This window comes from Pseudonaja textilis, chromosome 5 (genome assembly GCF_049901715.1).
Source record: "Pseudonaja textilis isolate UNSWEBS1 chromosome 5, rPseTex1.2, whole genome shotgun sequence".
NCBI classification, from domain to species: Eukaryota; Metazoa; Chordata; class Lepidosauria; order Squamata; family Elapidae; genus Pseudonaja; species Pseudonaja textilis.
The window spans coordinates 41911169-41932011 of NC_141994.1; the positions used below are offsets into that span (position 1 = coordinate 41911169).

The window sequence follows — 20843 nt, forward strand, 5'->3', positions numbered from 1 at the left end:
TTTCTCTGATGAGAGAGAAATTACCAGGGGTGGGATGCTACTGGTTCTGCCCGGCTCTATAGAACCGGTAGCTCTGAAGAGCAGCAGACATCGAACCGATTCTGTGTTTGCTGCTGTTTGGCTCACCCACCTGCCCGGGCTTTTATCTGTCCTTTATTTCCTGCTTTTTCAACCTCATCTGCTTTGTGCAGCACAGCTGAGGTTGAAAAAGCAGGAAAAAAGTGGTTTTTCAAACACTGCACACCCACGGGCAGCGCTTTTCAGCTGTCCGTGCATCACAGCTTAAAATTTTTTACAGCATGTGCACGCAAAACATAGTCACCGAACCAGTAGTAACACTGGTTGAATCCCACCCCTGGAAATTACTGCTAAGATTCATTTAATAATAGTTAATAGATGAAGAGAATGGGTCACTGCAGAACCACTACAAAAGTATATGTAGGTCTAGTGGTATGCAAAATATTGCCAATTCAACCAGTTTTAAAATTCAAAGAAACAGTTGCTTACAGTGTAAAGCACCCAACTCACGTCATTGTGGAATTGTTTAGGGATACAACATTGTTTCAAGCTTAAAATACTTCTACAATTATTGAAACAATACCATTTTATTTCAAGAGGAGATGTAGGAGATAGTAGGCTGAGCCTGAGGGATGGGTCAAACACATCATCAGTCATGAGTCCCTGCGTGCCCACAACAAATCTAAGTCCAGCCTAACTTGAATTTCTTTTTCTTCTTAACTCCCGCTAATTTCCCTTGAGCATCAGTAGTTGGTATTCCTGTAGAGAGCTTATGCTTACAATAAATCTTTGTACGCATTTGAACTGCCTGGATCTCCTGATTTCTCTGGTGCCGACATAAATCTGAACTTAGATCTCTTATGGGCACAAAGGGACTTATGACTGATGATGTGTTTGACCCCTTCCTCGGACTCAGTCTGGTAATTTCATACAAGAGTCCCCCCCCCCCCATTTTACACTACTTCAAGCTTGAAATGGGGCACTTTGAATGCAAAAATAATTGGCTTTAAAATATTTTGCAACTTGATATTACAGAAATGGCAAAAAAATAAATAAATACAAAATGCTAACACAGATTTGTAATAGTTTCCAGAGTCAAATACACTGTATGAAGTATGATGAGCCCTAACTCCATTCTCATTCTGGAAAGCCTTGAAGACCACTTTATTTCAGTAAACCTTTGATCCATAGGGTGATTGTGGCAAATGTTAGTTTATTACCTTTTTAATTGTGGGTGGAGAGTTAAAAATGTATTTCAAAAATGTTATTTGTACTACCATGAGCTTTCTAATTGGATAGTATACTAAAATGGTAGACTAACTAATATAGAAAAACACAGCAATTTATTTTAAAGCAGTCATATTAAGTTTCTTTCTCTAAATATATTTACTATTAAATATTCAAACATTTCCCCTTCAAATTGATGAAAAACAGAAGTTCTTCAAAGAAATAATCAGCATGGTCTCATGGTCCAGGCTTTTCATGAACTTGGAAATCTGCATTTTTTCACAGGAAGCAAAAGGTATTAGCTTCTTACATTTTGTATATCAATCTATCCCTTGTAAAATTAATAAAATGTATAATCATTGTAGAGAAATCAATGGGGCACACAAAGTCAAAATTTTCATTAGAATTATAACAACATATTTCATTCTTCTGAATTCCTCTTTGCCTTTTCTTCCATTCTATTTTGTTAATTCCTTTGAACTAAAAAAAAACCCATTACTACTAATTTTTTACTCTCCTTATCTGATTTTTGTTTGTGCCTTCTTCGCTAACTAGTTAACTAGTTGGAATATACCAATATAAGAGAATATTTGTAGTTCAGGATTGAACTGTGGGGTCCTTGGTGCTCTCTGATCTTGGTTGTTTTCTTGCAGATATCTATGGATCTTCTCAATCATCCAGGTCATGGTTGTCCCAAAGATGCTTTTCAAAAGGCGACTTGATTTTGTTTGTTGTTGTTGCTTTTGTTATTAGTTGTGAAGTCGTGTCCGACCCAATGCGACCCCATGGACAACATTCCTCCAGGCCTTCCTGTCCTCTACCATCTTCTGGAGTCCATTTAAGCCTACACCTACTGCTTTCATCCAGCCACTTCATTCTCTGTCGTCCCCTTCTTCTGTTGCCCTCAGTCTTTCCCAGATTAGGCTCTTCTCCAGTGAGTCCTTCCTTCTCATTAGGTGGCCCAAGTTTTAGTTGTACAATGTTGCGAGCTTCCGTCCATAGTTCTTCAGGCACTCTGTCTATCAGATCTAATTCCTTAAATCTATTTGTTACCTCTACTATATATTCATCAGGGATATGATTTAGTTCATACCTGAGTGGCCTAGTAGTTTTCCCTACTTTCTTCAATTTAAGCCTAAATTTTGCAACGAGAAGCTCATGATGTGAGCCACAGTCAGCTCCTGGTCTTGCTTTTACTGACTGTATAGAGCTTCTCCATCTTTGGTTGCAGAACACATGGTCAATCTGATTTCTGTGTTGACTGTCTGGTGATGTCCATGTGTAGAGCTATCTGTTGGGTTATTCTATCAGCCTGTGCTCTGCCTCATTTTGTACTCCAAGGCCAATTTGCCTGTTATTCCGGTTTTCTTTTGGCTTCCTACTTTAGCATTCCAATCCCCCATGATGATAAAGACATCATTTTTTGGTGCTAATTCTATAAGATGTGGTAGGGCTTCATTGAACCGATCAGTTTCATCCTCTTTAGCACCAATGGTTGGGGCACAGATTTAGACTACTGTGATGTTGAATGGTTTTCCTTGGATTTGAACTGATTTGTTGATTTTGGGAAGTCCATGTATGCATGAAGTGGCTTCCCCAGGGTTAAAGGCAGTAGTATTGTGGTTTGTCAATGGTCTGGTCCTTCAGTAGTTATTGCAAGAAATCAATGACCTTTTTAAAAATAACTACTTGATTACAACTGGTTGCCAAGTTCCCCATGATCAAGTGATCACCATTTTCAGTTTTCTCTGCCAGCTTCCCAGGAAAGTTAGTGGGGAAGCTGGCAGGGAAAATTGCAAATTATTACTGCCTGCTGAATAATTTACCTCTACCATCTTCTGCAGACAAATCACCATGGGACAACTTGCCGTGAAGACAACTTGCTGCAAGTGGCTGGAGGGAGAGGCAGGTGGGTGAGTGAGGCTGGGGGCTTCCCATTTTCATATCCCGCACCATTGCTGCAGTATTGGACTTGGCTGCAGCTGTCATGCCAGGCTCCACATCTGGCATGCTGGCAGCAACAGCAGATGTGTACCCAATGTGGCAGCAACAGCAATGGCTCCATGCCCAGCATGGTGGTAGCATCAGCAGTAGCTCCAGGCCTGGTGTAGTATCAGCAGCAGTGGTTCTGTACCTGGCATGGTGGCGACATCAACGGTAGTAGCTTCTCGCTCGGCACAGTGGTGGCATCAGCAGTAGCTCTGTGCTACATGTGGTGTGAAAATGGAAAGACCCTGCTGCTTGCCCCAATTTGCTCTGCGCTCTGTCTATCTACTTACCTGCCTGCCCACCTCTCTGGATGCCTGCAGTGAGTTGACCCCATGTCGATTGGTTGTGTGGAGTTGTGTGGCAATTTCATGGTGGTGAGTTGGCAGAGGCAAGTTGGTGGTGGCAAGCTGCAGCAATAAGTTGGCCATGACGAGCTGGTGATGGCGAGTTATCTTAGATCCTATATTCATGTGGGGTGGGGGACTGACATACTTCATTGAGCTGCAGAAATGAAATGTGGATTTTTGGGATCCCCACTCAGTTTCTGCATCTGAGGACAGGAGTTCACCTTCTCTTCATTTGCAGAGGGGAACTCCTGCACTGTACTGGAAAAATAAAGCAGGGATCTTAGAAGATCCAAGGCTTGTTTCTTCAGCTGTGCACAGGAGTTCCCTTTCACTCAAAGAAAGGACCTTTCTGCCTTTCTTCAGTAGGTAGCTCTTTCATTCCTTCCATTTAATGACCCTCATGGTTGCTTAACAAATGCTACTGGAGAGCTGGGATCACAGTCCTTGAGTAAAGCAGTCGTGGACATCACATTTAACAACAACTTAACTCATCACTGAGATGCCAGGCCATAATTTTGGTCATAAGTCAAGGACTATGTGTACTTTATTTGCTTTCTATTACTTTCTACTTCCATTGCATTTAACCATAGAGATATGCAAAATAAAATATTACCTTTCTACCTTCCATTTGAATATCAGTAATGTAAGTTCTAATGTATCTCAGAATTGCTTTCAAATGCTGGTGTCAGGGCCTTGATGCAGTTCTCAAAATGGATGATGCACTTCATCAGTGGCAAGAATTAGATGACTCATCAGAGAAAACCACTGGTAATTTGTCAGAAACATCTCAAGTTTATTCTGAGAAGTTTATTTCTCGGGCTGGAATTTGGGGTTGCCTACAAGGAGCAACCTTAGCAGCTAAAATAGCTCAGTGAGTATTTTTTCTATTTGCTAATCTACAATTTAATTTTTTTACTTAATGAGTTAATTTCACAGAAATTCAGACCAATGATTCATACATATTACATTTATTATGAATACAGGACTTTCTCTGTTCCAACTAAAAAATTATCTTACAGTCCTATATCATGTTATATTCTTATTGTATCTTTGCATTGTCACATGATTTTATACAAATTCCTGGTAGGTAGAATAACATAAAATTTTTACATGTTAAATTTACATCTTAGATTTCCATTATAAAGAAATATAGTAAGTTTGGGAAAATAAATAATAAAATTGAAAATATAAATGGTAAATCGAAACACACTGCATATACAGCTGAAGTCCTCAGAACTGTGAAATAAAACAAATGTGATAAACATATAGTTCTCACTTAAATGCTGACCATTCAAAATTATAAAAAAGGTAAAGGAGTCCCTGCAGAATTGACTCCACTAGTCATTGCTGCTATAAGGGCAGTGCTCATCTCCACTTTTCTCCAATTTGTAGCTGTTACATGTGATTGCATTTAAGTTCTAATCCCTTAGCATCTCCTCAATTCTGTACAGTGTATTCAGATATCTTAATTAATAGAAATTACAGTGCATTCAGAAAGTATTCAGACCAGTGGTGGGAATCATTATTTTTTTTTTACTACTGGTTCTGAAGGTGTGGCTTGGTGGGTGTGGCAGGGGAAGGATGCTGTCAAATCTCCAGTCAGGTGGTATTTGCTGGTTCTGCGAACTCGAAATTTCTGCTATCAGTTCTCCAGAACTGGTCAGAACCTGCTGAATACTACCTTTGATTCAGACCCCCTTCATTTTTGTCAATTTTGTTATGCTGCAGCCTGATTCTACAGTTGTTGAAATTCATTGCTCATTAATCTACACTCAATTCCCATAATGACAAAGTGAAAACAGAATTTCAGAAATATCTATAAAACTGAAATATCACATTGGCATAAATATTCATACCCTTCACTCAGTACTTTGTTGAAGCACCTTTGGCAGCAATTATTCCCTCAAGTCTTTTTTAATATGATGAGACAAACTTTGCACACCTGGATTGGGGGATTTTTATCCATTCTTCTTTGCAAATCCTCTCAAGCTCAGTCATGTTGTGATTGTTAGTGGACAGTCATTTACAGGTCCCTCCAGAGATGTTCAGTAGAGGTCAAGTCAGGGCTCTGGCTGGGCCGCTCTAGGACATTCACAGAGTTGTCCCTAAGCCATTCCTGAGTTGTCTTGGCTGTATGCTTAGGATTGTTGACATGTTGGAAAGTGAACCTTCAGCCCAGTCTGAGATCCTGAGTGCGGTGGGACAGGTTTTCATTGAGAATATCCTTTACTTTGCTCTATTCAGCTTTCCCTCAAACCTGACCAGTCCCGGCTGCTGAAAAACACCCCCACAGCATGATGCTTCACTGTTGGGATGATATTGGGCAAGTGATGAGCAGTGCCTAATTTCCTCCAGACATAGAATTGAGGCCAAACAATTCAATCTTGGTTTTATCTGATCAGAGATAAATCTTGTTCATCCCAATATGAGAGTCCTTCAGATGCTTTTGTTTTGCGAACTCCAAATGAGCTTTCATAAGTTTTGCACTGATGAGAGGTTTCTGTCTAATCATTCTAGCATAAAGCCCAGATCAGTGGAGGGCTGCAGTAATAGTTGTCCTTCTGGAATTCTGTCCCATCTCCAAATAGAATCTCTCGAGCTCAATCAGAGTGACCTTTGGATTCTTGGTCACCTCTCTTACTAAGGCCATTCACCCCCCAATTGCTCAGTTTGAGTGGGTGACCAGTTCTTGGAAGAGTCCTGGTTGTTCCAAACCTCTTCCATTTTAGAATTATGGAGGCCATTGTGCCCTTAGGAACCTTCAGTGCAGCATACATTTAACTGTAGCCTTCACCAGATCTGTGCATTACAATAATCCTGTCTCTGAGCTCTGCAGGCAGTTTCTTTGACCTTGTGGCTTTTGCACTGCTACAGTAGGCATTGTCAGCTGTGAGACCTTCTATAGAGAGGTCTCACAGAGGTGTGTGCTTTTCCAAATCCTGACCAATCAATTTAATGGAGTCCAATCAAAGTGTAGAAACATGTCAGCAATGATCAAAAGCAATGGGGGAGGCATCAGAGTTAAATATCAAATAATGTTGCAAAGGTTCTAAATACTTATGCCAATGTGATATTCACTTTTTAAAAATAAATTTACAAACATTTCTAAAATTATGTTTTCTCTTTGTCATTATGATGTACTGAGTGTAGATTAATGAGCAAAAAATGTATTTCAACAACTGTAGAATCAGGCTGCAGCATAACAAAATTGACAAGAGTGAAGGAGGTTTGAATACTTGATGAAATCTGTAAAAAAATATCTTTATTTGAAAGCTCAAATACTTACTTTGGTATTGTAAATCAGTCACAAACAACACTGTTTAACTATATTGCTTATTTTTTGCATTTAGGCATTCATTACAATATAACATTAAACTAAGAACCAAAACCTGCATTTTATCTGCTATACTCTTCAAGGTAAAATTAATATATGTATTAAAAATTAGACATTATATAGTAATCTGTAGATAAACTTTCGTTATTGAATTGCAAATAGAAAATTATGCTGTGATATGGTAAATGTGCATGCATATGGATAGATGCTTGGCATTGTTTATTATAAGCCCACATAAATTTATTTGTTCATTTATTTAATTTACTTACTTGCTTTATATATTATGGAAAATCTGGAGAGTACTTTGATATCAAATAACATTAATTGGTGATTATCATGGAGCTATATTACAGATAAAATGCTTATCATAATTCTTATGCAAATATGTAAGTAATATGCTTTCATTTATACATGCAAGTCAGGAAATAAGCCAGCTGAAGGAATCAGCCAATAGTACCTATTAGAGAAGAAAGAAATGTAGAATACTTTATAATTCCACCAACATTAGTATTTTCAAAACAAATAATGCAGAACACTTGCTCAATGTTTTGCATTATAGTGCTGTATATACTTTTCAGTCCATTACAGGATTCAATCCATGGATCAGCAAATAGTCTATTGCAGCGGTCCGCAATCTTTCCACCTTGGGGGTCAGGCCTGGGGAGGGGTGGTGGTGTGAATGGCAGGTGCAAACGCACATGCACAGCTCCATTGATGTGAGCATCAGGTATGCGTGCCTTCCACTCGTGCAAATGGAGCTTGGAGCATGAGCAGAGGGCGCTTGAGCCTGGGGCACTTGTGTTTGAGTGTGAGCCTTGACGAATGAAGTTAATCAGATGGCTCTGATCTCTAGAGTTTTAGGATCTTTTGGAATAGTCATTCAAGAGATTTATTCCCTGCTCGCTCCCTTTTCTCCCTATATTCTTAAATTGACATTTCTCTTCCAGCTACTTTTATGGTTAAAATTTAAAAAACAAACAAATGCTCACCATGGCTTATTTGGCAATAATTAGGCTTATCTTTTTTTTGATAATAAAGTTACTAATTTGTTCAATTCAGGTCTGCGTTACTTCAAAATTAGTAATATCAGCATTCTCTGCTTACTTTCTTCTACTTTTCCTGCCTCTTCCACTTTCTTGCTTATGTTTTTCCTACTACCTAGTATCAGATCAAATGTAGCTAATCAATTTATTTTCTCTAATCACTGAAGTGGAAATGCATCAGCAGTAGGATTGTGCAAAGTATTTGAAAAACATGCTGTACAGTAATGAGAGCAAAGCATATCCTTTGGAACCACTGAAGTAATTGGGAGATTTGTACAGCACCTTAATGCTCTCCCTCTTTGCATATGTGCAGATGCACGGCAATTTTATTTTCTAAAAATTGCAGGAAGTGCTACCATTGCTTGCATGTGAAGAAAGCAAGGTATAGTCTTTGTAATAGTTGCATGAGCCCCTTGATGAGTGCAATTTTTGAGGAAGCGAACTTTGCTCAGACAAATGCACTTTGCAAAACACTTCTTTCAGATGCTTTGAAGTACCTTAATAGAAATCTAATATGTGTTTGAAACTAAATAGTTGTTTTAACTGATTTGTGTATAAAAACCCCTTTCACCTCATATTTAGTTAATAAAAACAGTTTATAATTGGAAAGTAAGGCAATCCTGCAAAGTGGCTTGATCCTGTTTATTATAGCTCAGTATTATATTTGGTTTCATTTTAGGAGTTTGAAGAATTAGAAATTAATTAAATGTGTTTATACCTGTATAGAACTTGAATATTGTTATTATTCTGTATTTCAGTCTTTGTTTAGAGCCTCACTACCACATCCTAAAGCTGATTGTGACTTTGCACAATATGAAACAGACATATTAATTCCTGGCATTGATTTATTTGTGGATTACTATAGAGCTGATATTGCAACAGTTATTGCAAATCTCAGTTTTGTTCTGCATGAATTGCATTGCAGAAGGCAAAATCTAATAGTAAGTATTATAAAGGATATAGTATATTTATGCTTCTTAGAGGTAAAATTTATAATATTGATTAACATGTTTTTTTTTCACTCTTAACTACATGGGATCAAACAGCCAATAATACATACAGTTATGCATCTTTTTAATTATATAACTGATTTTATGGTTGCTTGCTTAGAATAAATACACTTGCTAAATAAATTTACAAATAAAGTTGCATGTATAGATATAAATCATAAAATTCATAAAATTTGTCATGTAAGGATATAGTTTGTCTAATGTGTTCTTGAACTGATTTCCCCCCATTTGTATATAGTCTCAGTAAATTGATCTATCTGGGTTGGGAGGCTAAGCAGGGTTGGGCCTGTTAAGTTTTTGGGCAGGACAAAATACCAGAATTGTAAGCTACACTGGCAAATTAAAAAAAGGGAAGGAAGGGGAAGAGGAGGAAATATGAAGATACTTCATGGAAATATTGCTTCCTATTGCGTAACTTAAAATTTGCTAAATTAGCTTTCTAAAATAGAATTAAAATTTATATTCACAATTCAAAACATACTAATTTAGTACTTATTTTAGAGCTATGTTCAGTAACATCGAAAGCTGCCTTATGCCAAAGTATCGTTTCAGCTTTGACTCACTAGAGATTAAACTTGAGGTCTGCTGCATACAAAGCATTTTTTTCTTACCACCAAACTGCTGTACTGGCATTAAATATTACATTAATTGAGATCTCTTTTCTACATCTTTGAAAATTCTGATGAGCTTTACACATTAGCGAAATGTCTTGCTGAACAATCTGCCCAGGTCCACTATTCATGCTTTGGATTGCATATTGCTTTGAACTGTACCACAAAAGTTGAAGAAAGTTATATGTACATATAAATAAATACATTGTTGTATTTTATTTTGCAGATTTTGCCATTGTTCACATTATATCAGTACTTTGTGTCAGAAATTTGTCGAAATGAAATTAAGTGTATTGAAGGAAGGATTCTAAAGGTAAATGTACCAAAATATTTTATTAAAAATAATTTAATGCAGCTTGGTTATTGTGCCATTTCGTGAGGCCATTCAGTTGTCAAAACAGAAAACAGATTGCTAAAGCCAAGCAATCCTCATTATATGTTCTTTTTAAATACTGTTTAATTTTTATTTTTCCCTTTTTGAAGAGTTCTGGCACAAACTTCTAAATTCAGTGAGTGATGAAGAAAACAATTCTTAGGACTTTCATTCAACTTTTGGATCTGATGATTTCTTGTGAGAACTACACTGCTACATTTCAGGAACAGATACTCAAACTCTCCTTATTACTTCACTTGGACTTGTGTCTGTATTTACAAATACATGTTTACATAAATATACAATCATGTGAAAAAGAAAGTACACCCGGGTTGAGTTCTGTTGTTTTATGTATCAGGACATGGTAAAAATCACCTGGTCCTTAGCAGTTCTTAAAGTAGATAAATACAACCTCAGATGAATAACAACACAGGACATTTTATGCCATGTCATCATTTATTTTACAAAAACAAGGGCAAAATAGAGAAGCCATGTATGAAAAAAAATAGTACACCTTACGGCTCAACAGCTTGTAGAACCATCTTTAGCAGCAATATCCTGAAGTAATCATTTTCTGTAAGACTTCATTAGTCTCTCACATCATTGTGGAGGAATTCTTTTTTACAACATTGCTTCAGTTCATTGAGGTTTGTGGACATTTGTTTATGCACAGCTCGCTTGAGATCCTGTCAAGCATTTCAATGGGGTTGAGGCTTGGGCTTTGGCCAGTGCAAAACCTCGATTCTTTCTTTTTTCAGCCATTTTGTGGTTAATTGTTGGTCTGCTTGGGATCATTGTCATGATCCAATGTCAGTCAAGCTTTAGCTACTGGACAAATGGCCTCACATTTGACTCAAAAATATTTTGGTATACAGAGGAGTTCATGGTTGACTTAATGACTGCAAAGTGCCCAAGGCCTGGGCCTGCAAAACAAGCCCAAATTATCATCCATCCACCACTGTGCTTGACAGTTGGTATACAATTTTGTGTTGATATGCTGTATTTGGGTTTTGCCAAACCAAACTCTTGCAATATGGCCAATCGTTTCCACTTTGGTCTTGCTGCCCCAAAGGCTTGTTCCAGAATCTTGTGATTTGTTCAGATGTAACTTTGCAAACCTAAGCCTGCTGCCATATTCTTTTTAAAGAGGGCTTTCTCCTAGCAATCCTTCCAAAGAAACCATACTTTTTCAATATTTTTCTAATTGTACTGTCATGAACTTTAACATTTAACATGCTAACTGAGGCCTGTAGAATCTGAGATGTAACTTTGGATTTTTTGCAATTTTTTCTGAGCATTGCATGATCTGACCTTGGGGTGAATTTGCTAGGATACCCACTCCTGGGAAAATTGATAGCTAGTATAGGGTTTCCTGCATGAGGTGGGGGTTGGACTAGAAGACTTCCAAGGCTTTTCCAATTCCGTTATTCTATTTTATCTACGTGTTTCTGATTTTGATTGTTTTGTGCAGACTAAATGGAAGGATTATGTTGCTTTGTTTATGTGTTGAACTTCAGTGTGTACCATCTGCATGAATTTTCAGACTCTTATTATTTTAGCTTGTTTGTGGAGTGTTGCTGGCAGATAACCAATACAGAATTGTACAATGTGCATTCATGCATTAGTAAGAGAAAAGACTACAAGCAGACATATTTATTCTTTACTATTGTTGCTGTTCATAAACTGTGCTAAATTTTTCCTGGGCTAGAATAGTTATTTATAGAAATAAACTGGAAAAGATATGTTTCTGTTGTTGATAAACTGCTACCTGTGGCAAGAAAATTTTTTTTTCTTTTATGTGCATATTCCTATATTGCCTATTTTAGAATACAGAAACTACATGCGTTTTGACAAAATTTATAGTGATGAAGTTGTAGGATATTGTCAGACCTACAAGGTAGAGCTAAAATTTACACTTTGTTTTCAGAGTGGAGCTCATCCATATGAAATCTGAATAATCATCACATTTTAAATTGTAGGGGATTGCAGGGACTGATTTATAATGTGGTACTGTTCTCTAGCAAACAGTTTTATGCCATTGCATTACGCATAATTGAACCTGTAAAATTTGCTTTGAATTATTTGTTATAGTGGGGTAGCTTTCCATATTTCTTTAATAACTTGAGAATAACAACATAGCATGATAATATCACTAGCACTAGAACTTAGACTAATATACCGCTCCACAGTGCTTTACAGCACTCTTTGAACTGTTTCCAAAAGTCAATGTATTGTTTCCAACCATCTGGGTCCTCATTTTACTGACCTCAGAAGGATGGAAGGTTAAGTTAACCTTCAGTTGGTTAGTATCGAACTCCTGGCTGTGGGCAGAGTTAGCCTGCAATACTGCATTCTAACCACTGTGCTACAGCTCGTTGAAATACTTGTTGCAACTAGTTCTATTCCATCATGATTTCTTTTAGAAATCATCTATGAGAGGAAACTAATTGTTTTAAGACCAATTCCATAGCTAAGACAATTAATTATACAGTAGTGGCTGTCTCAGGGAAGCGTCTATAGTTTAAGAAATAGCATCCAGTATAGCAGACATACGTATATAGTATATGAATGTTAATTAGTTATTCTTTTTATTCTTAGATAAAAGTTCTTACAGATTTGGGATTTTTCTCTGATGCCTTTCATGAACTTTGTATTATTAATCGTGGCGATAAAATTCCTTGGAAATTGCCTACTATATACAAACGTACTACAAAAGTTTGGGTAAAGACATTTATTTTATTTTCTTAGCCTAAAATCAAGAAAATAGACTCCCTTGCATTTAGTTGTAGAATACTTGGCCTCTGAAGGGCTTACAGCTCTTGGCTTATTTTTTATCTTTTTCATTTTTAATGAAACAAAAGATTGTTTTCTTCTCTCTCTTCTCTTTCTGCCATATGAATAATCATTTAAAAATTTAAAACCCTCACATAGCAAAAAGAAACAATATAGGTACAGAATGTTATATTTATTTATTTGATGAATTTGAACTGAGGTAAAGCTATATTTTGTTAGTGTTATTACTTCAGTTTTCCATTCTTACTGTATAATTATATAGTAATTATATTGTTATTTTTTACTAAATTTAGATCTGTCCAAATTTTGATTCATCACAAACCCTCTTGACAAGTGGAAATCTACAGGTAAAGTGTTATAGTTTCAATGGATTGTGAGAATAGACTTGAGAGACAGAAAAAGGAGAAGCTGAGATAATAGTCAGACAGATATATCTCAGCCCACAAAAGGAATGGGAGGTGGAAAGAGTCTTAGAAGGACCCTTCCTAGTTCTTGGGAAAGTAAAGGCAGAGGAAGGGAGAAATGCTTGCAGGTTTTTGTTACTCTAACCTTACAATAAAGGTAATGTTAGTACTCATGGTTTTGATTTCGTGTCTGACCTATTTTGAAAAGCAGACATGCCTAATTTACATGTACTAAGAGGAGACCATGCTCTTAGTATGAAAGTGTGATATAAATACTAACCAGTTTGGGAGAAGATTTTCTCAAAATATAAGGTCAAGTTTAATTTACATCTAAACATCTAAACCTACTTCTTTCCCTATAGAAGCTAGTCCTTCTCACAACTGAAAACCTTTCTCAAAACAGAACAGTAATGATATTTTCTATAATGCTGCAAATTGATATCAGTAAGATAGCGCTTAATACTGATATTGACATTGTCCTTGTCTTGTTCAGATAGATTTATTGTTTCTGTAGCAAACTCATACTAATTCTGTCATTTTGTGTTGGTCATATGTGTTTCTTTACACACGACCAGCAACTTGTAACTCAAAATCTTTCTATGTAAATTGTAAAATGAGAAACATTGCATTATTGTAGATGTATTTGAGATAACTCATGTATTATTTTACATGAATAATCTGCTATTTCACAAGAGGTATCTCACATGTTACTGTTTTGTGCTAAAGTGCAGTTTGTTGCAGTTAAATAAGTTCAGTATAATTTCAGTTGGGAAATTTTAACTCCTTTTTAACAACTGCCTGTATACAATTAAAATATCTAGAAATATAATACATCATAAATGGTATATACTGTTGATAGGCATATGTAAAATTGTGAAATAGTAATTTGGAACTATTTGAACAACCACATAAAATGTAGTTATAAATCTTTTGCATAATCCAAGTGGGAAGTATAAATTGGACTCCCACAGGGCTACATGTGCCTAGGGCTATTGCAATTTTTATACATTACCTAGAATATGAATGGTTTACTCGTCAAATTGAAGATCATATCAGTTAGGAAAATGGGGTAATATTGAAGAGGCAAAAGTTACAATTCAAAATTACCTTGTCAGACTTGAATCCAACAGGAAAATGTCCAGCTGTGTTAGATCTCACACCTGGGTAAGAGAAGTCAAGTACATAACTATAGAATAGGATAGCTTAGTTGCAATGAGTGTTAGAAAGATCTAGGATTATTCTGATATGAAGAAGTTGGAATAGGCTGGAAAAGCGCTTTCAAATAATTAATTCCCTTCTTCATTCTATCTCACTCACTCATCATGTTTATATTGCCACCCATCTCATAAGACAAGATTTTGGGTGGCATACAATAAAAAACAAGCATAATATTAAAAACAATTTTAAAAAATCATCAATATTTACTATTAACAGAGTAGTTGAAAGAATTCAATGTTAAAACAGTACAGCAACCTCACTAGTCCATCATGTTCTTTAAGATTCCCAAGCCTATTGACATAATCATATTTTGAGCAGTTTTGGAAGGATGACGGGGTGGTGCCAGTCTTAGTTTGGGCAGCTGCTGTGCCAGAAAAGACTCCCAGGTCTCCCCAGATGTAGCTCCTTTGCAGATGACTCCTGCTGCATCATATCTCTTCTGCTGGATTTAATGGAACAAGTAGATGTACTTAGGCAGAGACAGTTTCTCAACCTGGCTCCCTGCTGTGAAGTTAAAACCAGCATCCTGAATCGGACTCAGAAGTAAACTGGTAACAAATGCAGCTCATGGAGCAGAGGTTTAACAGATATGCTTGAGTTGGGCATATTAGTTTGCATAGCAGAAGATTTAATAATTGCCATAAATATCTTTTTAAAAAGGAGATGGACTGTTCTTTGTTGAAACTGAAAGCAGGACAATGATTAATATACTGACATTTGAAAAGAAGGAATATTTAGACAGAATTTCTTGACAATAAAAGCTTAAGCAATGAAATCTCATTGTTAGAGGTTTTAAAATGGGCTGCAAGGCCACCTAGCAGATGTGCTTAGTGAATTTCTTCAAGTAAAAAGGATTGGGGCAGATGGCCTATAAGATTCCTTGTAATTCATAATCTTAACATTATTTTAAGTCAGTACTGATATGAATGGTTACATGTGTGATTCTTCAGCATAAATGAGTTTGGTTGAATTCATATAAGATCATATTTTAAATGGAGGAAGTAGATATATAAGGAAGATGGAAAATGCATGAAATGTTTCATTCTCTATGTCTTTGCTAGATTTTAATTTGGTCTCAAAGAAAGGTATTTTCTTTTACTTAAAAATAAATATTATATGTGTATTCTTTAAAAGAAAATTATTTGTCATAAAATGTTTTTTTTAATTTACAAGGTATTGGAAGAAGTATTTAACAGGCCTATACATTCATCATGGACTGTAGCATGTGAACCAAAAATCATGGATAATTTTATGTTAGCTAAAATGCATTTTATTATTAGTGTATCTGCAACATTATGTTGTATTCCTGAAAAAGTAATAAAGACAGCATATTCTACTGACTCTGAAGCATTAAGAAGGTCAGGAAGAAATACTGATGCATTCATGAAAGGTATTGATCAGATAAATTAAAAGTTTTATTTTAACTGTATGGTATATGAAGCTTAAAATATGTTGAAAAAGGATGTGCTTGCTTTACATGTCCCAAAAGGTGCTTTTTCCTCCCCCAAACACCAACTGGACCATCTTGATTTTTTTAAAGGTTTCACTTTTCATCTAAGAAGCTTTTTGAGTTCTAACTAATTGGTGAGGAATGGAAAGGATTTATACTCTTTGCAGTCAGCCAGTTATTAACATCTGAGGGTCCTTGAAAACTCCTGGGGGTGAATCTGTTTCCTCAGTTACCTGAATCAGAGTGCAAATGAGTCTTGTGATTGCTGAAAGGGCTGCACTGTAAACAGGAGCTAAGTAATTTCCTATTCCTCCCCCTCTATTGAGAGGCGGGCTGTTCAATTTGGGGGACATAAAACAACCACTACACAAATGCATGGCACAAAACAGAATCAATGCATCAGCACAGTATTAAACAATTCTTCTGCACTTGAAAGAAAAGGGCCATTCCAAGGCCCCATTCTGGATAGAGAGGAGCACTAGTTTGAAAAATGAGTTAGGGAGGCTATCTGCGTTAAAATTAACAAGCTGTCTCTCGACAGGTGGGTTAGGATACCCCTACTTAGCTCCTGCTTACAATGCAGTCCTTTCAGCAATCCCAAGAGGATTCCACCCTCACCATGCCTGTCATGCATCCCCTTGTACCCTTGTACACCTTCCCTGACCTGCATCCCATCTCTTGCACACCCTCACCCTTGGTGCCTCTCACACACTCCCTTGCATCCTTGCGCATGTGTTAAATTCTTGACATTATGCATGAGAATACTAAATATACTTGAGAGTACTAGAGAAATAATTCATTTGTAATCACCTTTTCGCTATTTTAAATTACATTGTTTTGAGTGCTTTCATTGGAATTGATCATGTATGTTATTTTTACAAAGGGTATATATTACCTCCAGCATTTACAAGTGGAAAACGAGAATCTGTCATGATTGTAGAACTTGAAAAGAACAGAGACACATTAAATGCTTCTATTCTGAAGGTAATTTATGTGTGTGTGGATATATATATATATATTTCTTAAGTTTTCGTGGGTACTTACATGTATGATATTCAGCTTTGTTCGGGTATTTTCCCATGTCATTATAGTTGTGCTTTTAAAGTTGTAGCAACGTTTCAGCAAAATCTCATCTGCCATCATCAGGCTTCTGTAGATGAACAGACGAACACAATATCTATCTATCTATCTATCTATCTATCTATCTATCTATCTATCTATCTATCTATCTCCCGGTTAATATATATATATATATATATACCGGTTAACACTATATATATATACCGGTTAACACTATAGTTGCATGTTCAATATGGCATAGAATCATTGGTGTGTATTATTTGAAGAACTAGCTGTGAAACTAATAATATTTGTGGATATTAATAACACTGAATGCCTCAATATTCACAAACACAATGTCAACAAATATTCATTAACATAAGGAATTTAAATGCAAACATTTTGAATCTATAATATTTAAATCTGCTTAATTGATCTAAATATCTTGTTTCTTAATGATGTTTGCTCATATTTAAATAGTTTTTATTTTTTATTTTAATTTTTATTAATTGATCAGTGATATAGTTTTAATTATTTTAGGGAATTTTATTGGCAGAAGCTGAAGAAAGAATTAATTTAATTCTTGAAACCATACAGAATAAGTATGGTGCACTGATATATAAATGTTCAGCCATAGAACTGGAAATTGTCATTGAAGCTAAACTTCAGCTTGCAGCTATTGCTCAACAGAGACTCCAAACAGCTTTCAGGTGAATTTAAAAAAAAAACTATCTTGATAAATCCATTTTTCTACTGGAATAAAACTAACATTTGCTGAAAACAGTGCTTCATAGATGATTGTCTTAACTGATACTTAAATCATTTAAAACATTAGAAAATTAGAAAAGCAGTTATTCATTGATAATTGAATTACATTTGGTGACTGTGGCAGGAAACACATTTTCCTGAGCCATTCGAAATGACAACAGCTATTCAAACCTTGATTGTTGTAATAAGCAGTATGTAGGGCTGTATTAAATTTTAAATTCTTAACAGCTTCAATCTGAATCTCTAGTGTGTTTCTCAAACTCAGCAAATTTAAGGTGTATGGGATTTAAGTAAATCCATATATTTTAACATTGCTGAGGTTGACAAACTCTGATCTAAACAATTGGCTTTTCTATGCAATAAGGTCTCTTGCCTTGGGCAGAGGATTGGATTTGAAGACCTCGACCTCCAAGGTCCCTTCCCCTCTGTGATTCTATTAAAATCCTGTATGACTATTAACATGTGACAGAGCTCCTTTGGAAGATGCTCCCATTATCTTTTTTCATAAATGAATCAAAATTAACAAGTAAATGAATGGAAATTGGTAAATTATTCCATAATCTATAGAATATGTATATGTTGTGGCCCCGATTCCCGAGCCTATGCTGTCAGAAGAAGAGGACCTGGAAGATGAGGAGGAGGAACTGGGAATGCCCCTGACAGGGAGTAAAGAGGAAGAGTGTTGGCTCGATCCTAAGCAGCGTCGTAGGCAGAAACGTGAGCAGCAATGTAGGAAGTGTGGGAGGGTCAGAGAGTGAGCTGAGTCATTGACCCACACCCCACAGGGGATAAAAGTGGATGTGTTTTCTCCTGAAACTTTGTACGGGACAAAATTTAACCTTACTTCAGATTTTCTTTGTGAATGACTATTTTTGTGGACTGCCTTGTGATTTTTCTGTGAGTAAAACTTTATCAGTTCAGACTTGGCAGGCAGGACATGTGGGAATGCCAAGAATATTATCAGTTCCAAAGAATTAACTCTGTGAAGTCTGAGCCAGCTTGCCTGCCTGTGTTGGTGTGAGTTTGTACTCTTTCATATTTTGGGAAAGAGGAAAGGCAAGACAGAACATGTATATGTATATAAAATTGTGTTTTTTGGTTATAGTGCTGCACTGTTTTTTTCTGCAATAAAACTTCTTCAAGATGCAGAGGTTTTCACAGATACATCTAATTCTCAAAAAGATGCAGAGAGAACAGATAAGGTATATTTCAGTTTTCACATTTTATTAAGTTGATGAGAGAGGATAATGTTGAAAGCATGATGGGTCGCAACTTTATAATAAATATTAAAATAATTTTTAAATTATTCTATTGTTATTTTATGGATTTTTAGTTTAATACAGAAGTATTCCATGTGGCATAATGAAAGCTATATACAATATTTTACACTTAATAAAACATTTTAGTAAGCATGACGTATAAGAGACATTCTATATGTTAAAATGCATTAGTCAGTTATAGAACAATTGAACATTAAACTTAGTAATCCAGTTCATTTTCCTCTTTTGATCAGGGATATGATGGAAGGATTTCTACTGAGGATTCCAATCTAATTCACAATATAACTGCACGAGAACATTTGAATATACACATATGGCTAAAATGTCGTTTGGCATTAGTGATTGCAATTACAGCACAGGCAAGAGGCATTGAAATAATGAAAGGTAATCAGTAGTCAGTGGTAGTCAGATAAATGCATACACAAAATTTAATTCTCAAAGCTACCTGTGTTACCTCTTCAGAAATATTTGTATATTTATGCATATTTTCCCATGATTGCTTCCTTGTCTAGAAATACTTTTTTTGCAGAAGCTGATTTTCATTGCATCTTGCTAGCACTATAAACCCTTGTGAATGATCATAATTAGACATTGAGTCCTCTTGAGTATTCAAGTAACATTGTAAATCTCTATAGGTGGTTCCTTGGTTAACAACTACTTGTTCAGCAATCATTCATGCTTACAGCAGCACTTAAATAAATGGTATTTATGGCTTCATCAAAGTTACAGCTATCACAGTGATTTTACAGTCATGTGATTGGGATTTGGGTGTTCAGAAACAAGTCCAGGTTTCTGATCTTTGCAGTGTTCTGTGATTTGTTATCTTCTTCTGTACAGGCTTCCCACGAGCAAAATGAGTGGGAAATCTCCAAGAAGTCAGAAGTTGCAATTATGTGGAGTTTTCATTTAATGTCCCATGGTAATTCACTTAAAGTTACCGCATCACTTAGCAATGGACATTCTGATCCCAATTACCATAGTTAAGGAGGGTCTATATGTGCTGTACTGAGATAATAAAAGCAATATATTTTTGTTAACGTTTCTCATAAAATAATATTAAGAACTATGTTAAATGTGCTCAAATAACTTATATGCTCAAATAATTTATATCAATTACAATAATAAAGTATTATAAGATAATACTTTGTACCATAATTATTCTTGATGGTATTATTTTACTTTTCTTCAAGAAAATGAATTAACAGAGTGTTCTAGTCTGATTAATGAATTACAAATGGAAGCTGAAGCATTCAATGATGTTGAGACTCTCGCTGAAAGTACCATGCAAGCTGTTATACTTGGCCTTCAAGAAAGACTACCAGTGGCTGATATCAAGCTTCATTTACAGGTATTAAGACAAAAGTGAATTATCAATTATTTCCTTGTATCATTCTTATGAAACAAATGCATTTTGATGCTATTCATAATTTAATTTGCATTTTACTGTAAAATAATCTGAGATTAATTATTTAATAACAGTTTTAGAATTTCATAAGGAAAATGCAGAAATAACATTTTCAGGAATTTGGTTGTCACATTATTTTTTCATTGAGTGAGTACTGCATCAAGGAAGATCGTATCTTGCTGTTAGATTTCTGTAGTAGGTGGTTCTAACCATGCTGTTAATTGAATCAAATTTTGAGAAGAGTCATGTTCAAAAGATTGCACAGTCTTAAGAGGGTTAGGGTTATATATAGCTGCAGTCAATAATTCTGTATACTTATCTATAAAACAGAACTATTGCTTGGCAGAAGAGTAGTGATAGAAAACAGGATAAATTTAGAAAGCATGTCTTTGGTAATAGAATTTGAGAGCTGAAGATGTAGATCTGTCTGTCTATCATCTATCTATCTATCTATCTATCTATCTATCTATCTATCTATCTATCTATCTATCTATCTTCTATCTATTTATCTATC

At 35.7% G+C, this 20843-nt stretch overlaps 1 protein-coding gene across 2 annotated transcripts in view; it reads left to right on the forward strand.

Moving 5' to 3' along the window:
* CFAP54 (cilia and flagella associated protein 54) overlaps nt 1–20843 on the forward strand; it is a 130429-nt gene that overhangs the window by 77772 nt on the left and 31814 nt on the right. For both annotated transcript variants that reach the window (XM_087934630.1, XM_087934631.1), the window contains exons 44-56: nt 1453–1540; nt 4246–4452; nt 6932–6998; nt 8717–8899; nt 9806–9892; nt 12551–12673; nt 13039–13092; nt 15541–15757; nt 16701–16801; nt 17417–17586; nt 18750–18846; nt 19158–19308; nt 20115–20272. In XM_087934630.1, coding sequence (XP_087790756.1) covers nt 1453–1540; nt 4246–4452; nt 6932–6998; nt 8717–8899; nt 9806–9892; nt 12551–12673; nt 13039–13092; nt 15541–15757; nt 16701–16801; nt 17417–17586; nt 18750–18846; nt 19158–19308; nt 20115–20272 — 1703 coding nt within the window. The remainder of the gene's footprint in view (nt 1–1452; nt 1541–4245; nt 4453–6931; nt 6999–8716; nt 8900–9805; nt 9893–12550; nt 12674–13038; nt 13093–15540; nt 15758–16700; nt 16802–17416; nt 17587–18749; nt 18847–19157; nt 19309–20114; nt 20273–20843) is intronic.